Source organism: Galleria mellonella, unplaced genomic scaffold, assembly GCF_026898425.1.
Source record: "Galleria mellonella isolate WM207_F2 unplaced genomic scaffold, CSIRO_AGI_GalMel_v1 utg424, whole genome shotgun sequence".
NCBI classification, from domain to species: Eukaryota; Metazoa; Arthropoda; class Insecta; order Lepidoptera; family Pyralidae; genus Galleria; species Galleria mellonella.
The window spans coordinates 1,239,266-1,258,228 of record NW_026442097.1 but is presented as its reverse complement, the minus strand read 5'-3'; the positions used below and the strand labels follow the sequence as shown (position 1 = coordinate 1,258,228).

The 18,963-nt window shown below is 38.5% G+C and overlaps 1 protein-coding gene across 11 annotated transcripts in view; it reads left to right on the top strand.

Annotated features, from left to right (window-relative positions):
* The window catches only part of LOC113515758 (paired amphipathic helix protein Sin3b), a 71,791-nt gene that overhangs the window by 27,373 nt on the left and 25,455 nt on the right, over window positions 1–18,963 (top strand). For 4 of the 11 annotated variants that reach the window (XM_052898313.1, XM_052898314.1, XM_052898318.1 and 1 more), the window contains exons 4-18: window positions 1,763–1,914; window positions 3,658–3,866; window positions 4,477–4,645; window positions 5,300–5,409; window positions 6,542–6,660; window positions 7,455–7,558; window positions 8,907–9,035; window positions 9,691–9,822; window positions 10,446–10,523; window positions 11,301–11,629; window positions 11,835–11,995; window positions 15,033–15,191; window positions 16,322–16,419; window positions 17,164–17,280; window positions 18,289–18,465. In XM_052898313.1, coding sequence (XP_052754273.1) covers window positions 1,763–1,914; window positions 3,658–3,866; window positions 4,477–4,645; window positions 5,300–5,409; window positions 6,542–6,660; window positions 7,455–7,558; window positions 8,907–9,035; window positions 9,691–9,822; window positions 10,446–10,523; window positions 11,301–11,629; window positions 11,835–11,995; window positions 15,033–15,191; window positions 16,322–16,419; window positions 17,164–17,280; window positions 18,289–18,465 — 2,243 coding nt within the window. The remainder of the gene's footprint in view (window positions 1–1,762; window positions 1,915–3,657; window positions 3,867–4,476; window positions 4,646–5,299; window positions 5,410–6,541; window positions 6,661–7,454; window positions 7,559–8,906; window positions 9,036–9,690; window positions 9,823–10,445; window positions 10,524–11,300; window positions 11,630–11,834; window positions 11,996–15,032; window positions 15,192–16,321; window positions 16,420–17,163; window positions 17,281–18,288; window positions 18,466–18,963) is intronic. The other 7 variants (XM_052898320.1, XM_052898315.1, XM_052898316.1 and 4 more) reach the window with 6 other exon arrangements.

Here is an 18,963-nt window from a genome sequence, read left to right as displayed (position 1 = left end):
GTATTTTTTTATGTTTGTTCTCTCATAACTCGGTCAGTTGTAAACCGATTTTGAATTTTCTGTTTCTTTCTTATCGTAAAAGGTAAAAATTACTTGGTTTTGTTCCATATAATTTTATCAAAATCGGCTGAGTAGTTTAATTTTTAAATTAAAATAACTGGTTTTTCGTAATTGAATCCGGTTTCTTTTTTGTGGGACACAATCTTTAAATTTAGCAAAGTCTATTGAAAATAAAAAGGAATCTCTTACAATGTAAAACAATTTGATGTCGATTTATAATTGTATCATACTAAATCAATGCACCGCCATTTGCTCTCTCTGTTGATCGTAACGGTTGACTGGTAGAGAATGCCATCAGGCATTAAGTCCGCCCTGTAGACATATTTTAATGTGTGCAAAAGTATAAATAAATAAATTCATCTGACTACACCACTAAGGATTATAGTCGTGATTATACTTATTTCCTAGCCGTTACCCGCGGCGATGCCCGCTTCTATGTAGTTCCCGTATATCATTCCGATTGGAACTTTTCAAGAATCCGGTCTTATATTGTATTATACATTTAAACGATAAATACGTACCTAATACCTTCATAAAGTGTCAGCCAATTCAACTGATCGGTTATTTTATAGCATTTTACGAGGTCTGTCCGGAAAGTTCGTATAAAAGTGTTCTGGAATGCGAGAAAGAGGAGTGGGGAGGCCAGGTAAGCGCAGGACCCCTTCCTTATGTCCCTAACAATGCTTCAGTTCTGGTCTGACCGCCGTGCGGTGCGAACTGGCTTGTCACGCCATCTGTGAAGTTACCTCTTAACGAAACCCCGTCGGCATGGAGCCCGCTTCCGTTGAAGAGCAGCGCGTCGTAATCAAGTTTCTCTCGAAACTCGGCAAGAATGGCCGTGAAATTTTTGCCGATCTAATTCGATAAGACATCCGGGGAACCACGAACAAAAAATCAAGAAAATCCCGCTCAAATGTCAAGACAATGTTGATTGTTTTTTTCGATGTTCGGGGGATTGTCCATCAAGAATTCGTCCCTCCAGGCCAGACAGTTGATGGAAAATTCTACGTCGATGTGCTCAGACGCCTCAAAGCTCGTGTGGCACGAGTTCGTCCAGAATTGGCGCGAGAGGGGCGTTGGATTCTTCACCACGACAATGCCCCTGCCCACACCTCTCTTGTTGTCCGTGAGTTTTTGAGTAAAAATTCCATTACGGTGACCGAACACCCCCCCCCTATTCGCCGGATTTGGCCCCGTGTGACTTCTTCTTGTTCCCAAAAACCAAATTGGTACTTCGGGGGCGGCATTTGGGGGACATAAATGAGATAAAAAAAGCTACGACGGGGCAGCTGAGAAACCTACAACCAGAGGACTTTCAAGGAGCCTTCTCACAGTGGAAACGGCGTTGGCACAAGTGCATTATGTCACAGGGGGAGTACTTTGAAGGGGATAAAATTGATTTACCTGAATAATTGTAAAATAAAATTTTTATACGTACTTTCCGGACAAACCTCGTATATGTGACTCTTTAGATTGATATAACTTTTTTATTTATGAACCGATTGTAATAAAACAAACACTAAATGTTAAATGGAGTAAATCACATCCAAGTAGATTAAGCTATTTCTGAGATTATAATGCATAGACGTACAGACAAACAGACAAAAAAATCTAAAAATCATTGTTTTGGGTTCTACTGCGTTCATAATCTAATGAATTAGTAACGATTTTATTATATGTATATATTGTTTGTATCGAACAGGTGCAACAGCGATGCTGTCTGTAGGCGGCAGCGTAGGCGGATTCGCGAGGACCGCCCCCCGTGCCTCCGGCCCCCCGGTCATGGGGTACATGAAGCCGGCAGTCCAGTACGCCGCGCCGAAACAACCGCCGCAAGTGCAGCCGCGGCTCAAGGTCAGTGGATTTGTTTTTTTATTAATGGTCTAAAACGGAACGGTAACCCCGCCTTCACTATCGGTGTACGTTTTTTTTTAACGGGTGATAATGGTATGGTAACCCCGTCTGTGCTATCGGTATACACTGGTGGGGCACCAGTGTTAGATGACTAATGAAAGAGGACGAAAGCAGGTCAATTAGCACATCCTGACGAATTCAACTAGAATTATCCACAATGGTTTCCAGAGGGAACTACGTGGAGGTCGACCTGATAGGGTGTATTCCTAGCAATGGTCACATTTATAATATTAGTACGGACTCGCGCGTAAAGCCGAGGTATATAGCTGGGTTATAATATTAGCCATAACGTCCTAGCAAAATAATGTCACCCAGAATTTTTTTACAAGCTTTTATTTAACTTCATTTTTTTTTTGTTAACTCCTATTTTTGTTTCTTTGTGTACAGCGCTTTGTATCTATATTGTTGCCACTTGTGAAAACCTATTAGTGGCTTATTTTGTGATCCTAAACTGTATTTTTTTGCTGTAGTGTAGCCCTGGTTTTGCTGTGAATAAATAAATAAATAAATATATTGACAAATATTTTATTGGTTTAAATATAAAGGCTGACATATTTTTCGTGGGGTGTTTATTGAGCGACGCCTTGTATCACAAAGTGCTGGGTTGTCGTTCCGACGCAAGGGCGATTCAGAAATGATGTACGTAATATTGACAGTTTCGAAGGGGGACACAGAAGTTTTTTCGCGTTTCTACATAGTTCAATAACCCTAAAGTATGTCTGTAATTGGGGAGAATTCAGTTTTCAATCGGCTTGAGAGATGAATAAAGATGCTCTTTATTGATCCCTCCCAGAGTATTGCAGTTATAAATATTGGCGTATTTAAGACTAGCTATGATTTGCAGTTTCACTCACGTGAATCAGTATGTAAAATGTCCTTAAAAAACTGGAAATTAATATCCGGTCCATGCGTACTCTTCCTAGATGGGGGGGGGGGGGTGAATAAAGATGTGTTTTATGTGCTAGGTTATAGGATATAAATTATCCATGTTTTTTGGGTTTTGAGGTGATCAAATTCTCCATATAGTGATCAGATTTTTTTCTGCAACTTAGAATGGCAAGCAAGCTGACGGCCCACCTGATGGAAAGTGTACCAAATTTCGTTCGTGTAGGAGTAACAAAGGATTCAATTGATTGTTACAAACTTTCTCATGTATTATATTAATTCACAACACAGACACAAACACTAAGACCAAAACAATCACACCACCAGACAATCCTGGGTATTGCAACCCCCCAAATATACCTATCCCAGGTAATTTACAAAAAAAAAAAATATTCGAGCTCAATTCCACCGTGTTTCTCGTCTTCACGTGCCAACTTTAGCAAAGTTTAGTTTTGTAAATAACTAATTATTGAAATTTTTTTTTGAAAAATGACAAATAATTGCGCCAGGTTACCACACTTTGTTACGGTAAAGTTATGTTAAGTCATGCTCCTAAGAGGGCTATCAACTAACTATCATTTGTGTAAAATACTAGCGACCCGTCCCTGCCTCGCATGGGTAGATAATATGGCTTGTGTAGGACAACACTGATATGGTAACTATCTACAGGTGAATGAAGTTTTCAACTTGTTTCAAGTATTCGAGTTTATTCATTAGAAACGATATATTACTATAATAAACTCTTTTTAATATTAGTTTAAATTACTTTATTTGTACTAACAGGATCTATGTTTTCAGCAGCTATTCGAGCAGCAGGCCAACCTACCGCCTGCGGCGGCCGCGGGAGGCCGAGTGTCGCCCGGTGCTGCTCCACCGGCCGCACAGTTCCAACGGCTGAAGGTCGAGGACGCGCTATCATACCTGGACCAGGTCAAGTTCAAGTTCAATACGCAGCCGCAGGTGTACAACGATTTCCTCGATATCATGAAGGAGTTTAAAAGTCAAACGTGAGTTCGCCTTGTCCAATTGAAATGCATACACATACACACACACGCACACATGCAAAGCACCTCAAACAGAGTAGCCCTGTATATAAACCTACTAGTACTCATCACTGGCTTCATATTACTTTACGCATTGTTTGTTTTCATATTTTTTTTTTTTTATTCTTTTACTTATAGAAAGCTATATTATCAGCCAGTAGAATTTGCATTATACATACATATCTGTCACGCCCGTCTCCCATTAGGGTAGGCAGGTACAATGGAACGCCAAATGTTTCGATTCAAACAGATCTACATCAATCATTTCTGTTAAAAAAAAAACTTTACTATTCTCATCTTCGTGTATCTATATAAATTTTAGTATGTATGTATATCAATAATTACTAGTACCGCATTCGTGTATTCTGACACTTCCCTACGGTTGACTGGGAGAGAATGCTTTCAGCATTAAGTCCGCCATGTACACATATACATGTACTAATGAATAAATAAATAAATCCATTAATATTTAGTTGCCTTTTAATGGTATTCTATTGAAACAAATAATACACATATACAATACAATTATTATGTCCTATCGAACTTGACTGATTGTATAGCAAAATTATTTCAGAAAATTCAGTAGCGGCCGATACCCCAGCGAGTTTTTTGTTTCCAGTATCGACACGCCCGGCGTCATTACCAGGGTGTCGAACCTGTTCAAGGGCCACCCCGAGTTGATAGTCGGGTTCAATACATTCCTGCCGCCCGGTTACAAGATTGAAGTTCAGAGTAATGGACAGGTTGGTTTCTATTCTTTACTACTGCTATATGGTCCCAGCATAGAATTGGGTATCGTTTCCTTTCCCGTTGGTGTCGTAAGAGGCGACTAAGGGAACTTAATGGTCGAGGAAAACATCACTAAAAGCCCCAACGGCGTTTGCCAACTCGCCTGCCAAGCGTGGCAACTACTAGGAAAATCCTCCATAATGGTAAACTGACATAAGGAACGGCTTGTTCCTATGAGAGAGGATAGCAGAGCTATTGCAGTGTGTGTAGTGTGGATCTGCCCTTATAGACAATGCCTACCATTCATTAGCTTAATTTTCGTAATTTATATCTCATTATTATTATCTGTGTTTTATAACACTAATTGGTTGCCTTGTATGTGTGTAGTCCATGGTGATGGGGCACTGGTGACTTGTAACACGGGTTCTTCAAAACCTACCGCAAGCACCAGTCTCCCAAAATTGGTCTTACATATGTAATTGTACCTCAAGTTGTCACTGTATACTATCTTTTGTGGAGAGGAAATAAACCATTCATTCATTCATTCATTAGGTGGACTGTCAGCTTGTTTTGCCATTCTAAGTATAATAAAAATTAAAAAAAATTGTCCAGTAAACCATAGTGGACTCCCTGTAAATAAATATATTGAATACCTCCATTATGTACAGGTCTCTGTGTCGATGCCTTCACCGACTGGAATGAGTACCGGCGGCGTTCTGCTGGGCGTGCACCACCCGCCGCCGCAGCCACAATTGGTGCACTTGCTGCCTGTCGCACAGTGAGTAGCTGTGTTTTATAATAATCATTACATAGTATAAAAGTCGCTGTCGCTTTCTGTCTGTCCCTATGTATGCTTAAATCTTGAAAACTACGCAACGGATTTTAAAGCGGTTTTTTAATAGATAGAGTGATTCAAGAGGAACGTTTATATGTATAATACATGCATAATATTGTAGAGGAACACTGATAATTTTAGAGGTTTCTAATGTAATGTGATGTAATGTGCACCCGTGCGAAGCCAGGGCGGGTCGCTAGTAAAATATGTATGTTTTATAATAATAAATGTTTTGTTATATATAGGTGAAAAAAACAACTTCAATTGTGCCAAAATCCGTTATTTTGATTTCAAAACTAAACTATAACAACCGATTTTAATAAAATTTCTATGGGACCAATATACATAATAATATTCCATCATTCTTAAGAAATTTGCGTCAATAGTGAAAAGAATGTGGGGAAGTGACAATACCATCCTTAAAATGATAGCTGAGGATGTCCATGCACTTGTGATCCCGTCTAGGTCTAGGCATCCCGTCGGCACGATGACTGAAACACAAAATAACCATGCCCTGGTTTGTCGCCGTCCTGATCGATGCCTTTCTTCACGTATATGGTTTATTAAATTATAACCTTTTTCACTAAAGTAATTTTAAATCTACTAACAAAATAGATCTTAACTGAAATTAAATGAATTTGAATATGTAATTGTATAGTTTCAGATAAAAAATGTATTTCCTAAATTGGTTGTAAAATAACTGATGGAGTTATGAAGGTTAAAAACATATAAAAGTAATACAACCGATTTTTTTTTTTATTGGATGAAAATGGAATGGTAACCCCGCCCGCGCTATCGGTATACACCGGCGGGGCATCAGTGGGGGATGATAGGTGAAGCAGGTCAGTTAGCCCATCGTGACGAATTCAATAAGAATTGTTCATGATGGTTTCCAGGGGGAACCACGTGGAGGTCGACCTAATAGGGCATATTGCTAGCAATGGGGCTGTCAAACCCCATTGCTAACAATCCCTTTCCCCCCAGAAAAATCTATTGATCAAGCTGCAATTCCACCAAGTGACTATCAAACTCAATTTTACATTTCTTTATTAATAAATATATTCATTACTCCTAGGTCAGTGAACAGCGCCATAGTCCACAATTTGACTGTGAACGCGCCGCCGGCCAACACCCTGCATCAGATATCACAAGCTCACCAGCAGATCGAAGCTGCTGCTATACATCATCCACCTGGTAAGCACGTCTGGACTCGAAATCACTATTATATGCTTATATTCACCAGCTACTGTGTAGGGTTGACTGGAAGAGATCTTTGTAAGGGATAAATCTACCTTTGCTCACAATAAATAAATGCATTTATTTAATTTACAATTGTAATAAACATATATGTATATATGTAAGCCATTAAAAAATACTAACATGTGCTGAGACAACATTTGAATGCCCTTAGATAAGGCGAAATGTGTAGCTCTGGTTTTAAAAAGGTTCATACAGAGTAACGTAACGTGTATAGAAAGGAAAGGTTTTTTTTTTATGGGTGAAAATAGTATGGTAATAGCCTGCGCTAACGGGATACGCTGGCGGAACACCAGTGAAGGGTGATCGATGAGAATGAAAACGGGCCAGTTAGCCCATCATGATGAATTAACCATGATAGTTTCCAGGGGGAATCGCGAGAAGGTCGACCTGGTTGGGTATATTGCTAGCAATAGGATTCTCAGTCTCCATTACTAACAATCCCGAGAGAAAGGTGTTAGGTAATGTTTGCTGAATCGGTTCATCGCTCAGCGTTATGCTGCAACTGAGCAGATACAGCGCTGATTTTCATTGGCAAGCCTTTAAATTAATATGGAGATGTCATTATTTAATATTGAACATTTAACACTTAATTATATGATGAAATTAATTACCGATTGACCCCAAATGAGAATAACAAGCGGCTGCTCTAAAAGAGTTCTGATCGAGCTTTACCTACCGCCGATGTGTAGGTCCCGTAAACGAGTGTGTAATCGTAGCGTTTATTTTAGGCACGGTGCAGCCTCCGGCCGGCAGCGGTCCCCACCAGCCGGCCGCGCCCCCCGGCCAACCGGTCGAGTTCAATCATGCCATCGAATATGTTAACAAGATTAAGGTGAGTTCTATTTTCATTACATTTATTTATTTCGGAATACATAGGTACATGGTTAGGTATATAATAATGGATGGTTAAAACAAGTCCTCTATGATCAACCTCATCTATCGAGGTATACAATATCAAAAACTTATATATATAAGAAAAAAAAAACAAAAGAAATCCAATTATGTCACATTTACAGTAAAAAAATCATTGTATTAGCATAATATTAAGGAAATTTATTGCATTTCTCTCCAAGGAAATCGTCAATTGAATAGTATGTTCTGTTCATTGGGTATAGAGTTCTATTTTCTGTGTTTTTAAGTGTAGTATCTATTTAATTTTCCATGGAAAATTATAGTATAGGTTAACGAATGGGAAATAAAAATGGAAGTATCTTGATGAGGCCTATATCAAAGGATAAGCTGGAAATGAACTGAATAAGCATTTTTAGTGTAAAAAAAGACTATATACTTTTAGCAATAAAGGCTATATTATAATTGTTTTTTTTTTTATTGTACAAAATTTACTTTTCCTTTATGATTATTATTTATATTTGTAATTGTTTATATCTATAATAAGTTTGCTATTGTAATCTTTTGGAGGAAACAATAAAGAGTATCTATCTATCTACCTATTTATTATTATTATGTAAGTAATCTTTTATTTCTGTAACCTGTAATAGCACAATATTATATTTATTTATTTTATAATGTTATTACATACTTACATACCTCCATTAGAATTACAATAATGTTTTAAAAAAAAAAATTAACAATCTGTTATTATTTATTAATATATTTAAAAATACTTATACTATCTAGGATAGTTACAAAATTAAATAAATTTATTATATTGTTACTTGTGTCAGTTGTTAACTTTCCATTTATGAATATAGGCCTTCCTCATGAGGGGAGTATTGCCAGTAATTAAACAGTTGCCAACCAAAGTGCCAAATTTGGCAGGTTGACAACTGCATTTGGACTTTGATGATGCTGTTACTTATTACTTAATTATAGTTACATTTTTTTAACTAGCTATATATCGTAGTTGCGCCTGCGTGTATCACATATAAATGTACATAATGTATCCTACATAGACTGGTAGAGAATGCCTGTAGCATTAAGTCCTCCTTTTGTACCACCATTGTATTGATCAATAAAGTATACATAAACTAGGATATATTGCTAGCAATTGTTCGACTGTTAGGAATTATGATGACACAAATTACCGTTTGACCCAAAGTGATAAAAACTAGCGGCTGCTCTATAAGAGTTCTGAATTAATCGTTTGTATAATTTTTAGTCATATAATTAGAGATATATAAACATAATAGTAGTTTAATAAATCAATCACCTTCGTACAGTCGCGCTTTTCACGTCAACCGGACAAATACAAGAGGTTCCTGGAGATACTGCACGCTTACCAACGCGGCCACCGCGACGTGAAGGAGCCCCAAGCAAAGCAGCAGACCGAGCAGGAAGTCTACTCGCAGGTTAGTTGGATTTTTTTTTTTTAGCAAATTATGGCCGCCTGATGATAAGCAGAGTTATCATATCTTAACAAATGTGTGTACTCATGAATATGCTATGTATATATATATATATATATATATATATATATATATATATATATGAAAGCCATTATGTAGTCTATGATGAGGCTTGCGGGCCCACGAATAGTCTATTCACATTTGCCTTAAATTGGTGCAAGATTATATTTGGATGGAAAAGCGAGCAAAATTAAAAATTCAAAATCAATCTACTATAGAAATTATTTTCATGACATTTAATCTGGCGAAACATAATGGACAACCAAAATAAAATCTAACATTTTGTGAACAATGTTTCTAGTGAAATAAATTTAATTTCATTTATAAAAATAATAAAATATAAAATATAGATAAAATAAAAATAATGCTTATGAATAATTTGATATTGCATTAATATATGTTTCCACTGTATTTAAATGAGGACATTCATACTGAATTTTGTGTGATTCAATTTAAAAAATTATTCAATGTTCTATATTTTAATAACAATACATTAACGAAGTTACTTTAAATCTATTTTAATTTTCTGTCTCCGTGTGTACGTTTGTGTAAACATAAAGGTTTGATATTACATTTAACACTTATAATTGTGGTTCAGGTCGCTAAACTGTTTGAGAATCAAGACGATCTACTGGCGGAGTTTGGTCAGTTTCTGCCTGATGCTAAAGCAGTGACCAAGCCACACTACCCACCACACGCCAGAACACCGCCTTTGTTGCCACCACCGCCGGTAAGTGCCTCAATAGGTTTCACCAATAAATGTCTCATTAGGTCTCTCAATATGGCTGCCACAATAGGTCCTACTAATATAATAATGTCTATGGGCCCTACTAATAATATTGGCAACAAGCTCCACCAATTATTGTCACAACAGGCCCCACCAATATGGTTGTCTCAACAGGCCCCACCAATATGATTGTCTCAACAGGCCCCACCAATATGGTTGTCTCAACAGGCCCCACCAATATAGTTGTCTCAACAGGCCCCACCAATATGATTGTCTCAACAGGCCCCACCAATATGATTGTCTCAACAGGCCCCACCAATATGGTTGTCTCAACAGGCCCCACCAATATGGTTGTCTCAACAGGCCCCACCAATATGGTTGTCTCAACAGGCCCCACCAATATGATTGTCTCAACAGGCCCCACCAATATGGTTGTCTCAACAGGCCCCACCAATATGGTTGTGTCAATAGGACCTATTAGTAATTGTCTCAACATGTTCCACTAACAAGTGTTTCTTTAAACATTGATGAAGTTAACAACTACAGTCTTAGACTGCTTACGTTTTAAAAATTTGGACACTTAATAGTTATGATTTATGATTGATATATTATTATTGTTGATTCAGCAACGTGTGGAGAGTGAAACGGAACGTTTTGTTAGCGCCCCGCCTGCATCACCACCACCGCATGCCCATCTCGCGCAGGTAACGCCCACTGCTGGGATGTCACTTGTATACATATAAATATACTTATAATAATTTTAAATGCTGTACACCAGTTCGCCTGGTCCTTAGTCTAGACTTACCCTGTGTTTTAAGAACTCAGGCGACAAATATCCGAGGTAAAAACACCTATAATATCCAGACCCGAGCAAATTCAGAAAATTTAGCTTCCTAAATTGGCTGGACCAGGAGTCGAACTTAGCATTTCGTCTACCGCCACTGCGCCACAGAGGTCTTCAAATATATATGTACATCTGCTTATATATTATAAACAGGACAGATTTGATTGTTTGTTTGTAATTCATAAAGTTGACTATTCATCTGATTTAAAAAAAAATTACTCCTATAGTAAACTATATAATCAGTGAGTAGTAACATAGGCTATATATTATTTTGAAAATCTATCTACCAGCTGGCAGACAGGCTAGATCGCTATACAGTTCTGATTATTATAATGTGCGAACCCAAGGTCATCGTCATCATCATATTAGCCTTTAACTGTCACTGCTGACCATAAGCCTCCTCCTTAGGGGGTTTTTCTGTAGTTGCCACGCTTGGCAGGCTGATTGTCAACCGCAGTTAGGCTTTGGAGATGTTTTAAGACGGACGTTACTGGCCATCCCTTGCCCTCCATTAGTGTCCTCTTAAGACAGTCACGGGATAAGAAGGGGTGCCGGGACCATACGACTAGCCAAGGTTGTACTTAGCATAATCTCTTAAATTCTAAAAGACGGTAATCTAATCTAACAAATACATCAGCAGATACCGAAGCACACAAGTTCAGTGTCGAGCAACGTGGTAACGCCGCCGTCGCAGCATCACCATCTCAAGAGATCACCCAGCTTCACATCCTCCAGCCAGATGCCGGCAGGCCCGCCGGCCAAGAAGAGCCGTATATCATCGGGCGGTGTGTGCGGCACAGGCGGTAGCGGGGGAGGAGGCGGCAGCGTGGGTGGCGGCGGAGGCGGCGGCATACGGGATGTGTCTCTAGCCGAAGCAGCGAAGGTGGCCACCCTGCAGGATTTTAACTTCTTTGACCGCGCGCGCAAGGCTCTCCGCTCGCAGCGTGTTTACGATAATTTCTTGAGGTATTTAATTATCATTAAAAATTTTTAATATTTCATTTATTGATTAATATAATTGTTAAATAAGGATTTGTACACCATAGGGTTAAACGCAGAAATTCTGTTTTTAACGTTAAAAGCCAGAGCCTATATCTCGATGGATAGTTAAATAGCTTCCTTTGACTCAAATATTTACAATAGACTAATGTTATCAATTGATCACCGGCAGGTGCCTCCTTCTGTTCACGCACGAAGTCATCTCGTCGTCGGAGCTGCTGTGCGTGACGAGTCCATTCCTCCGGCGTCACCCCGAGCTGCAGAAGTGGCTGCAGGACTTTGTGGGGCTGTCGTCCCCGCCGCACACGCCCACCAACACCGGCATACATGTTGGTCAGTGGAATGATAATAATAAATCTTATTAGTCGCACCAACAAGAGGAAACTCTTAAAAAAAAAAGATATTGTTGTGTAGGTGAAGGGTCTTAACCCAAACAGTCTAGAACAACATCTCAGATGGTTGAGATTCCGAGGCAGCTCATTCCTGGGAAAGATGTAGAAAGAGATACTGCTTGCATAATACTACCAGAATTACCAGAGGGAGACTTTGTACAAAAGTCGATTGCTTGGGTACCTCTGTCCCATTCGTGTTTCAACCGTGAAGCAGTTGTATTTGCATGGCTGTGTTTCGGTTTGAAGGGTGGGATATAGCGTGAATTTACTGGGTACAGAGGAATAACACCTGAGTCCTCAGGAATGGCAACGCATGGGGGTATTATGTGTATACTCTGTTATGTCCATGGTACTGCTCGTGTCTATAGGCGACGGTTAATACTTTCCATCAGGTGGACCGTCAGTTTGTTTGCCATTCTAAGTTGTATAAAAAAAAAGTAGTACGCCAGTTTCTTTCCCTGGGGTGCTGAAATCTGGCTGTGTTTCTGCCTGGGGTTAATTTGCTATTAAGAGGGGAGATGTGAATTTTGGGGAAACGATAATTAGATTGATAGATTGATTTGTCAGAACATTGTTTTTACAGATATTGATTTATTGTGAAGTACAAATGTTCGCCTTATTGTCTAAAGCATTCAAAATCATTATTGGCTAGGTACAAGTTATTATACATAATAATAAGCAATGTAACAATATATTTAATATTCAATCAGCAACTGTTTTGACACACCTATTTTGTCCGAAGACATGCTTCCTCCGGAGTCTTCCATTCTACTATCATTGGCCATCTTTGTACAAACTGCACCTGTTACTGCTTGTATTATGTTTTTAACCCGACATACTTTTTTATTGTATACATTCTTGAATTTCGTTATTGCCTTAATGCCCACTAATTGAACCCTATCCTTTATACCCATGATACTTCTATGTTGTTCTGACCATTTGTTATTTCATATTTTTTCAAAGTAATTTTTAAGTTTTATTTTTTAGAAAATTTCCTTTTATATTTTCGGCCAATTCTATATTTGAATTATTCTTTTTCTTCCAAACTAAACAGTTATGAGGTTGTTTTTTTTTTGTTGTTTCTTTATACAATAGTTATTTTGTATTTCAAATGTTTTTTATTTTTAATTGATTTAAAAAGGAAATAATATTCTCAAATTGGTTGTTTTTTCTTTTTTTATTCTAAAAGGATATACTTGCAGATTAGATCCAATAGATTTTTTTTTATAACAGTTTAGTTTCGAATTAACTAGTTTTACCATAATTAAAGTTAATTTTATTTGTGGAACATAATCTTATTAGTAATGTATTTTCTTCTTAAAGATCTAACTTATTTTCAAAAGTCTTAGTTAATGTTTTCTTTGCAGAATCATAAATTTTCTGTTTATTTTTTTCCATTTCTATCTTTAAACTATCAAATAGTTGTGCATTGAATTGTTCATATTTTACGTGAATTGAAACGTACCGTGTGCGACTTAGATTAATAACCAACTAGTGCATGACGTTGACAGTTTACTTGTCACAACTTCGATAATCTACCCTCGGCGTCATACGAAAAATGTGACGTTTCAGTTCTAATTTTATCTACTGTGCAAGTGAGACTGTGTTCTTTTCAAAACTTCATTTCTATTGATTTTCTTGTCTATATATTTGTGTATGTGTTTGTGTTATGTTATTTAGTAGTTTTTCGGTCAAGTCTTCATTAGATTTTGATGTTTATTGAATTTTGAATATTTATCGAGTGCTTTCCACTGTGACATTATAACCTGTATGTGCACAGACATTTTTATTGCGAATATCAGCAATTTTTTAATAAATTAGTGCTTTTAAACAATACAAATGTTGATCTGTCGGAAACCAGTGATAGGTTGGTCAGTTTAATTAGCTTTGTTTACTGATTCATATCATCGTCGTCATATCAGACGTTATCAGTCCACTGTTGGACATATGTCTCCCCCATAAGGAACGGTCCTAAGCCACCTGTGTCCACTGACATCCTGCAATACGTTTGAGGTTGTCACTCCATCTAGTGGTCGTGCTGCATTACGGTTGCCTGTACGGGATTTGCAGTCAAGAACTTTTCTTTGTATATTCTTGTTGGTTCTTCGAGCTATGTGACCAGCCCATTGTCACTTCAGCTTGCTTATCCTTCGAGATATGTCAGACAGATGGAAATGTAGAAACCTTATCTTTTTCAGGGACTTTGAGCTAGTTTTAATATAGATAGATAGATAGATACTCTTTATTGTTTCCTCCAAAAGATTACAATAGTAAACTTATTATAAATATAAACAATTACAAGAAATAATCACAGTGAGAAAACAATATGTATCTATATATGTATTAGCTCAATAATGGATGAATTAAATTGTTGTTTATTCAATACATAATATTGAATTGTAGAATCCAATCAAAATGAATATTGATGTCCGACTAGTATGAGTGATACCGATATGAGTAACTTCTTTAGGATGTGAAATACCCAATATATAGATATATCAGAGTGGTTTCGATATTACTCATGCCTACTAACCAATGTTGCTGTTGTGTTGAACATAAAAGAACGGAGATTGTTAGTTTATATATATATATATATATATATATATATATATATATATATATATATATATATATATATATATATATATATTTTATATTATATGCTTTTTTATTTTCATTTTTTTATCTCTTTTACTGTGTATTGTATTTTCTATTTATTGTAATTTGTGTGCTGTAAGTAATGTAAATAAATATTTTTTTTTATACAACTTAGAATGGCAAACAAGCTGACGGCCCACCTGATGTAAAGTGGTAACTGTTGCCTATAGATATGAGCAGTACCATCTATCTATCTGCCCACATTTTGCCATGCATTTTATAGTCCAACGTGTCAATGGGCGATTCTACAGTTTGGTTAATGGTATTTTGTATCACCAGATGTTCAAACCTATTGATTTGTTTCGTCATCTCTGGAGCAGGGTACGGCAGCAACTCCGGCCTGCTGAGCTACGGGCGCAGCTCGCTGTCGGGCAGCGCGGGCGCCGCGCCGCCCGACAAGCTGCGGCTCGAGCCCGTCGGCCCGCTCGGCGCCCAGCTGCGGCACGACCGGCCGCAGGGGGACGCCGCTATGGATATAGGTAACGACACTGCACTGCTAACCACTACCATTGGACGACACAGTATACACCAGGTGGACAACCGGTCGATCGCGACTATTAGTCCACTCGATCGTGGCAACCCAAACAACTAAGTTGGCAACCGCAGTTAGGCTTTATAGATGTTTTGCGGGGGACACTGCTGCCCATCGCTCGCCCTGTCTTAGACAACACCAACAAAAAAGGAAGGGGGCGGCCTATTCTATGCCGAGACGACATTGGTCATATTTTCAAATAATTAATATTTATATATATATATATATATATATATATATATATATATATATTACTTGCCTGATAGGGTATAACTGTTGATACTGATGTCAAGTCCAAAGCAATGTTCACTGCTATATAATAATAATGATTGATTTATTTTCTCTTCATATTTCATCACAGTGGAATGCAATGAGACAAGCTTAAAGTGATCGAATTAAAAATATTTTTTTATGAGTGACAATGGAATGTAATCAAGCAAATAAGTTTCATTTCATTTCAATGGTAACCCCGCCCACGCTAACGGTATACACCAACGGGGCACCAGTGGAAGATGATAGGTGAGAATGAATGCAGGTTAGTTGGCCCACCATGATGAATTCGACAAAAAATAATCATGATGGTATCCAGGGAGAATCTCGTGGAGGTGTCGACCTCCACGCGATAAAAAGGGTATATTGCTAGTAATGGGGCTATTAGACCTCATTACTAACAATCCTCTCTCCCCCTATAAATATAATTGTGAGAGACTGGTACCTGAGATAGGTATAATAATACCTGTAGTACAGGTCACCGGGGGGAAAGGGATTGTTAGTAATGGAGACTGAGAATCCCATTGTTAGCAATATACCCAACCAGGTCGACCTCCTCGCGGTTCCCCCTGGAAACTATCATGGTTAATTCCTGATGAATTCATGATGGGCTAACTGACCTGTTCTCATTCTCATCTATCACCCTTCACTGGTGCCCCGCCAGCGTATCCCGTTAGTGCAGGCGGGGTTACCATACCATTTTCACCCATAAAAAAAAAGTTCAGGTCACCAGGGCCTCACTCCTCATGGTAACTTTATTTATTAGATATATTCTATATTAGTAAAGATGTCTGTTTCCCACTACAGACCTGTCGACGTGCAAGCGACTGGGGACGTCGTACTGCGCCCTCCCACGGGACGCGGCCGCCCGCCGTTGTTCCGGTCGCACCCAGCTCTGCAAGGAGGTGAGTCCAATTTAAATTATCAGGGCGGCTTTATTCGCCGTCAGGTGAGCCCCATGTTCGTTTGAGTGTGTTATAAAAAAAAATATTTAAATAGGCTTCTTTACAAGCACTTTTAAATCGTCATCTCACTATTACCGCTTCTAGACCTCATGACCCTAGAGGAAGGGAATTGCCTAGTAATGGAAATTTATTATCAATGCCAACAATATTTGAAATTAAAATAACATATTTTGCCACAATTGAAGTCCGTTTTCTTCTTGTGGAATACATTTATTTATTTATACTTTATTGATCACAAAAATTACATTCTTGTAACTTATATTAAATAAAGATATACAATAGGCGAGCTTAACTCTGTCAGAGTTCTCTTCCAGCAAACTTAGTGGAGAAAGGAACATTAATTATCAAAGGCAGACTTTGTACAAAAGTAAAAAAAGTTTGTGTAAAAGTGAAGCAGTTGTGTTTGCATGGCTGTGTTTCGGTTTGAAGGGTGGGATATGGCAGTGAACTTACAGGGTACAGAGGAATAACACCTGAGTCATCAGGAATGGCAACGCATGGGGGGTATCATGAGCGAAACAGTATACTCTGTTATGTCCATAGTACTGTTCATGTCTATAGGCGACGGTTACCACTTTCCATCAGGTGGGCCGTCAGCTTGTTTGCTATTCTATATTGTATAAAATAATCTTTTAGAGGAAACGATAAAGAGTGTAATCTAATTTTATTTTCTCCATTGTTAAGGTGCTAAATGATACGTGGGTTTCGTTCCCGACGTGGAGTGAGGATTCGACGTTCGTGACATCGCGGAAGACTCAGTATGAAGAGTACATATATCGCTGCGAAGACGAGAGATTTGAGGTAATTACAACCACTAGTGAATGCACAGACTACGAAAATATATCGTTTTGTTTATAAAAACTCTAATTTCTTACAAGCTAAGTACCTATGCCTACATCGGCACCGGGGGGGGGAAAGGGATTGTTAGTAATCAGGAATGTTTTTTAATGAATGATAATGAAATGGTAACCCCGCCTGCACTATCGGTGTATGCTGGTGGGGCACCAGTAAGGGTTGATAGGTTAGGATAAAAAAAGCAGGTCGGTCAGCCCGTCGTGATGAATACACCTGGAATTCAGCACAATGGTTTCCAGGGAGGACTACGTAGAGGTCGACCTGACGGGGTATATTGCTAGCAATGGGACTGGTAGACCGCATTACAAACAATTTCCGCTATCAGGTCGAGCTCCACGATGGTTCCATCTGGAAACCATCGTAACTAATTTATCGGTTAATTGGTTATTACAAAATCTCTCGTCGCCAGTCAATGTGTTTTATCACGATTAAAGTTTTTTGTTCTAAATAAGAAACACATAATTCCCATATGGCAACAACGTCGTGTTTTAATACAAGAATATTCAGATTGATTTACGTGTATTTTAGAATGCTTCGATTAGTTTCGGGACCATCCGAGTCCTTTAGTCGCAAACGGCCGTGACGTAAGCCGAGCCAGAGGGCCTACCATGAAATGTATTCCGAAATTTCGGATCCGAACGAAACACAAATTTGATGTTCAAATTACATAATACATACCCGTTTAAAAATATTAAAAATGCTAAAGAATCATTCCTTTAGACTTTTTTAGTAGAATTTATGACAAACGAAATATTAAGCTTCATTTACAGGGACGATTTCGGTATGAACAAAAACACGAAATTGAGCCCGAAAATTCGGAATTTCATTTTATGGTAGACCCTCTGACTTCTAAAGTACACGAAAGTCAATCCGGGTATTCTTACATTAAAATATAATATGTATTTAAGAAAATTTCAATAATAAAATTGGTAATAAATTCCCCATCGCTTCCAGCTGGACGTGGTGATAGAGACAAACGCGTCAACCATCCGCGTGCTAGAAGGCGTCCAGAAGAAGTTGTCCCGCATGAGCCCCGAGGACGCGGCCAAGTACCGGCTCGACGACTGCCTCGGCGGCCACTCGCCCACCATCCACCAGAGGGCGCTGCGCAGGATCTACGGAGACAAGGTGGTACGGTCGCGCCGGACTCTACGCATGCCGCAGACACTCCTCGCCGATCTCCTCTCGTCTACCCTCTACCTCCCTCCTCTAACTGTAGATCACAATTTTATATTTTTTTATTTGTTATTAGTATTGTCGGTAATCTATTAGTTATTTATATATTGCTTGGGTACCTCTGTCCCATTCGTGTCTCAACCGTAAAGCAGTTGTGTTTGCATGGCTGTGTTTCGGTTTAAAGGGTGCGATATGGCGTGAATTTACTGCGTACAGAGGAATAACACTTGAGTCCTCAGAAATGGCAGCGCATGGGAGGTATCATTGGTGAAACAGTATACTCTGTTATATCCACGGTACTGCTCATGTCTATAGGCGACGGTTACCACTTTCCATCAGGTGGGCCATCAGCTTGTTTGCCATTCCATAAAAAAAAAAAACTCATCTCTGATAAAAAGTGCAATTAGTATAGTGTTATTCATGAAACATTTTGAAAAAACAACACTAAAATAT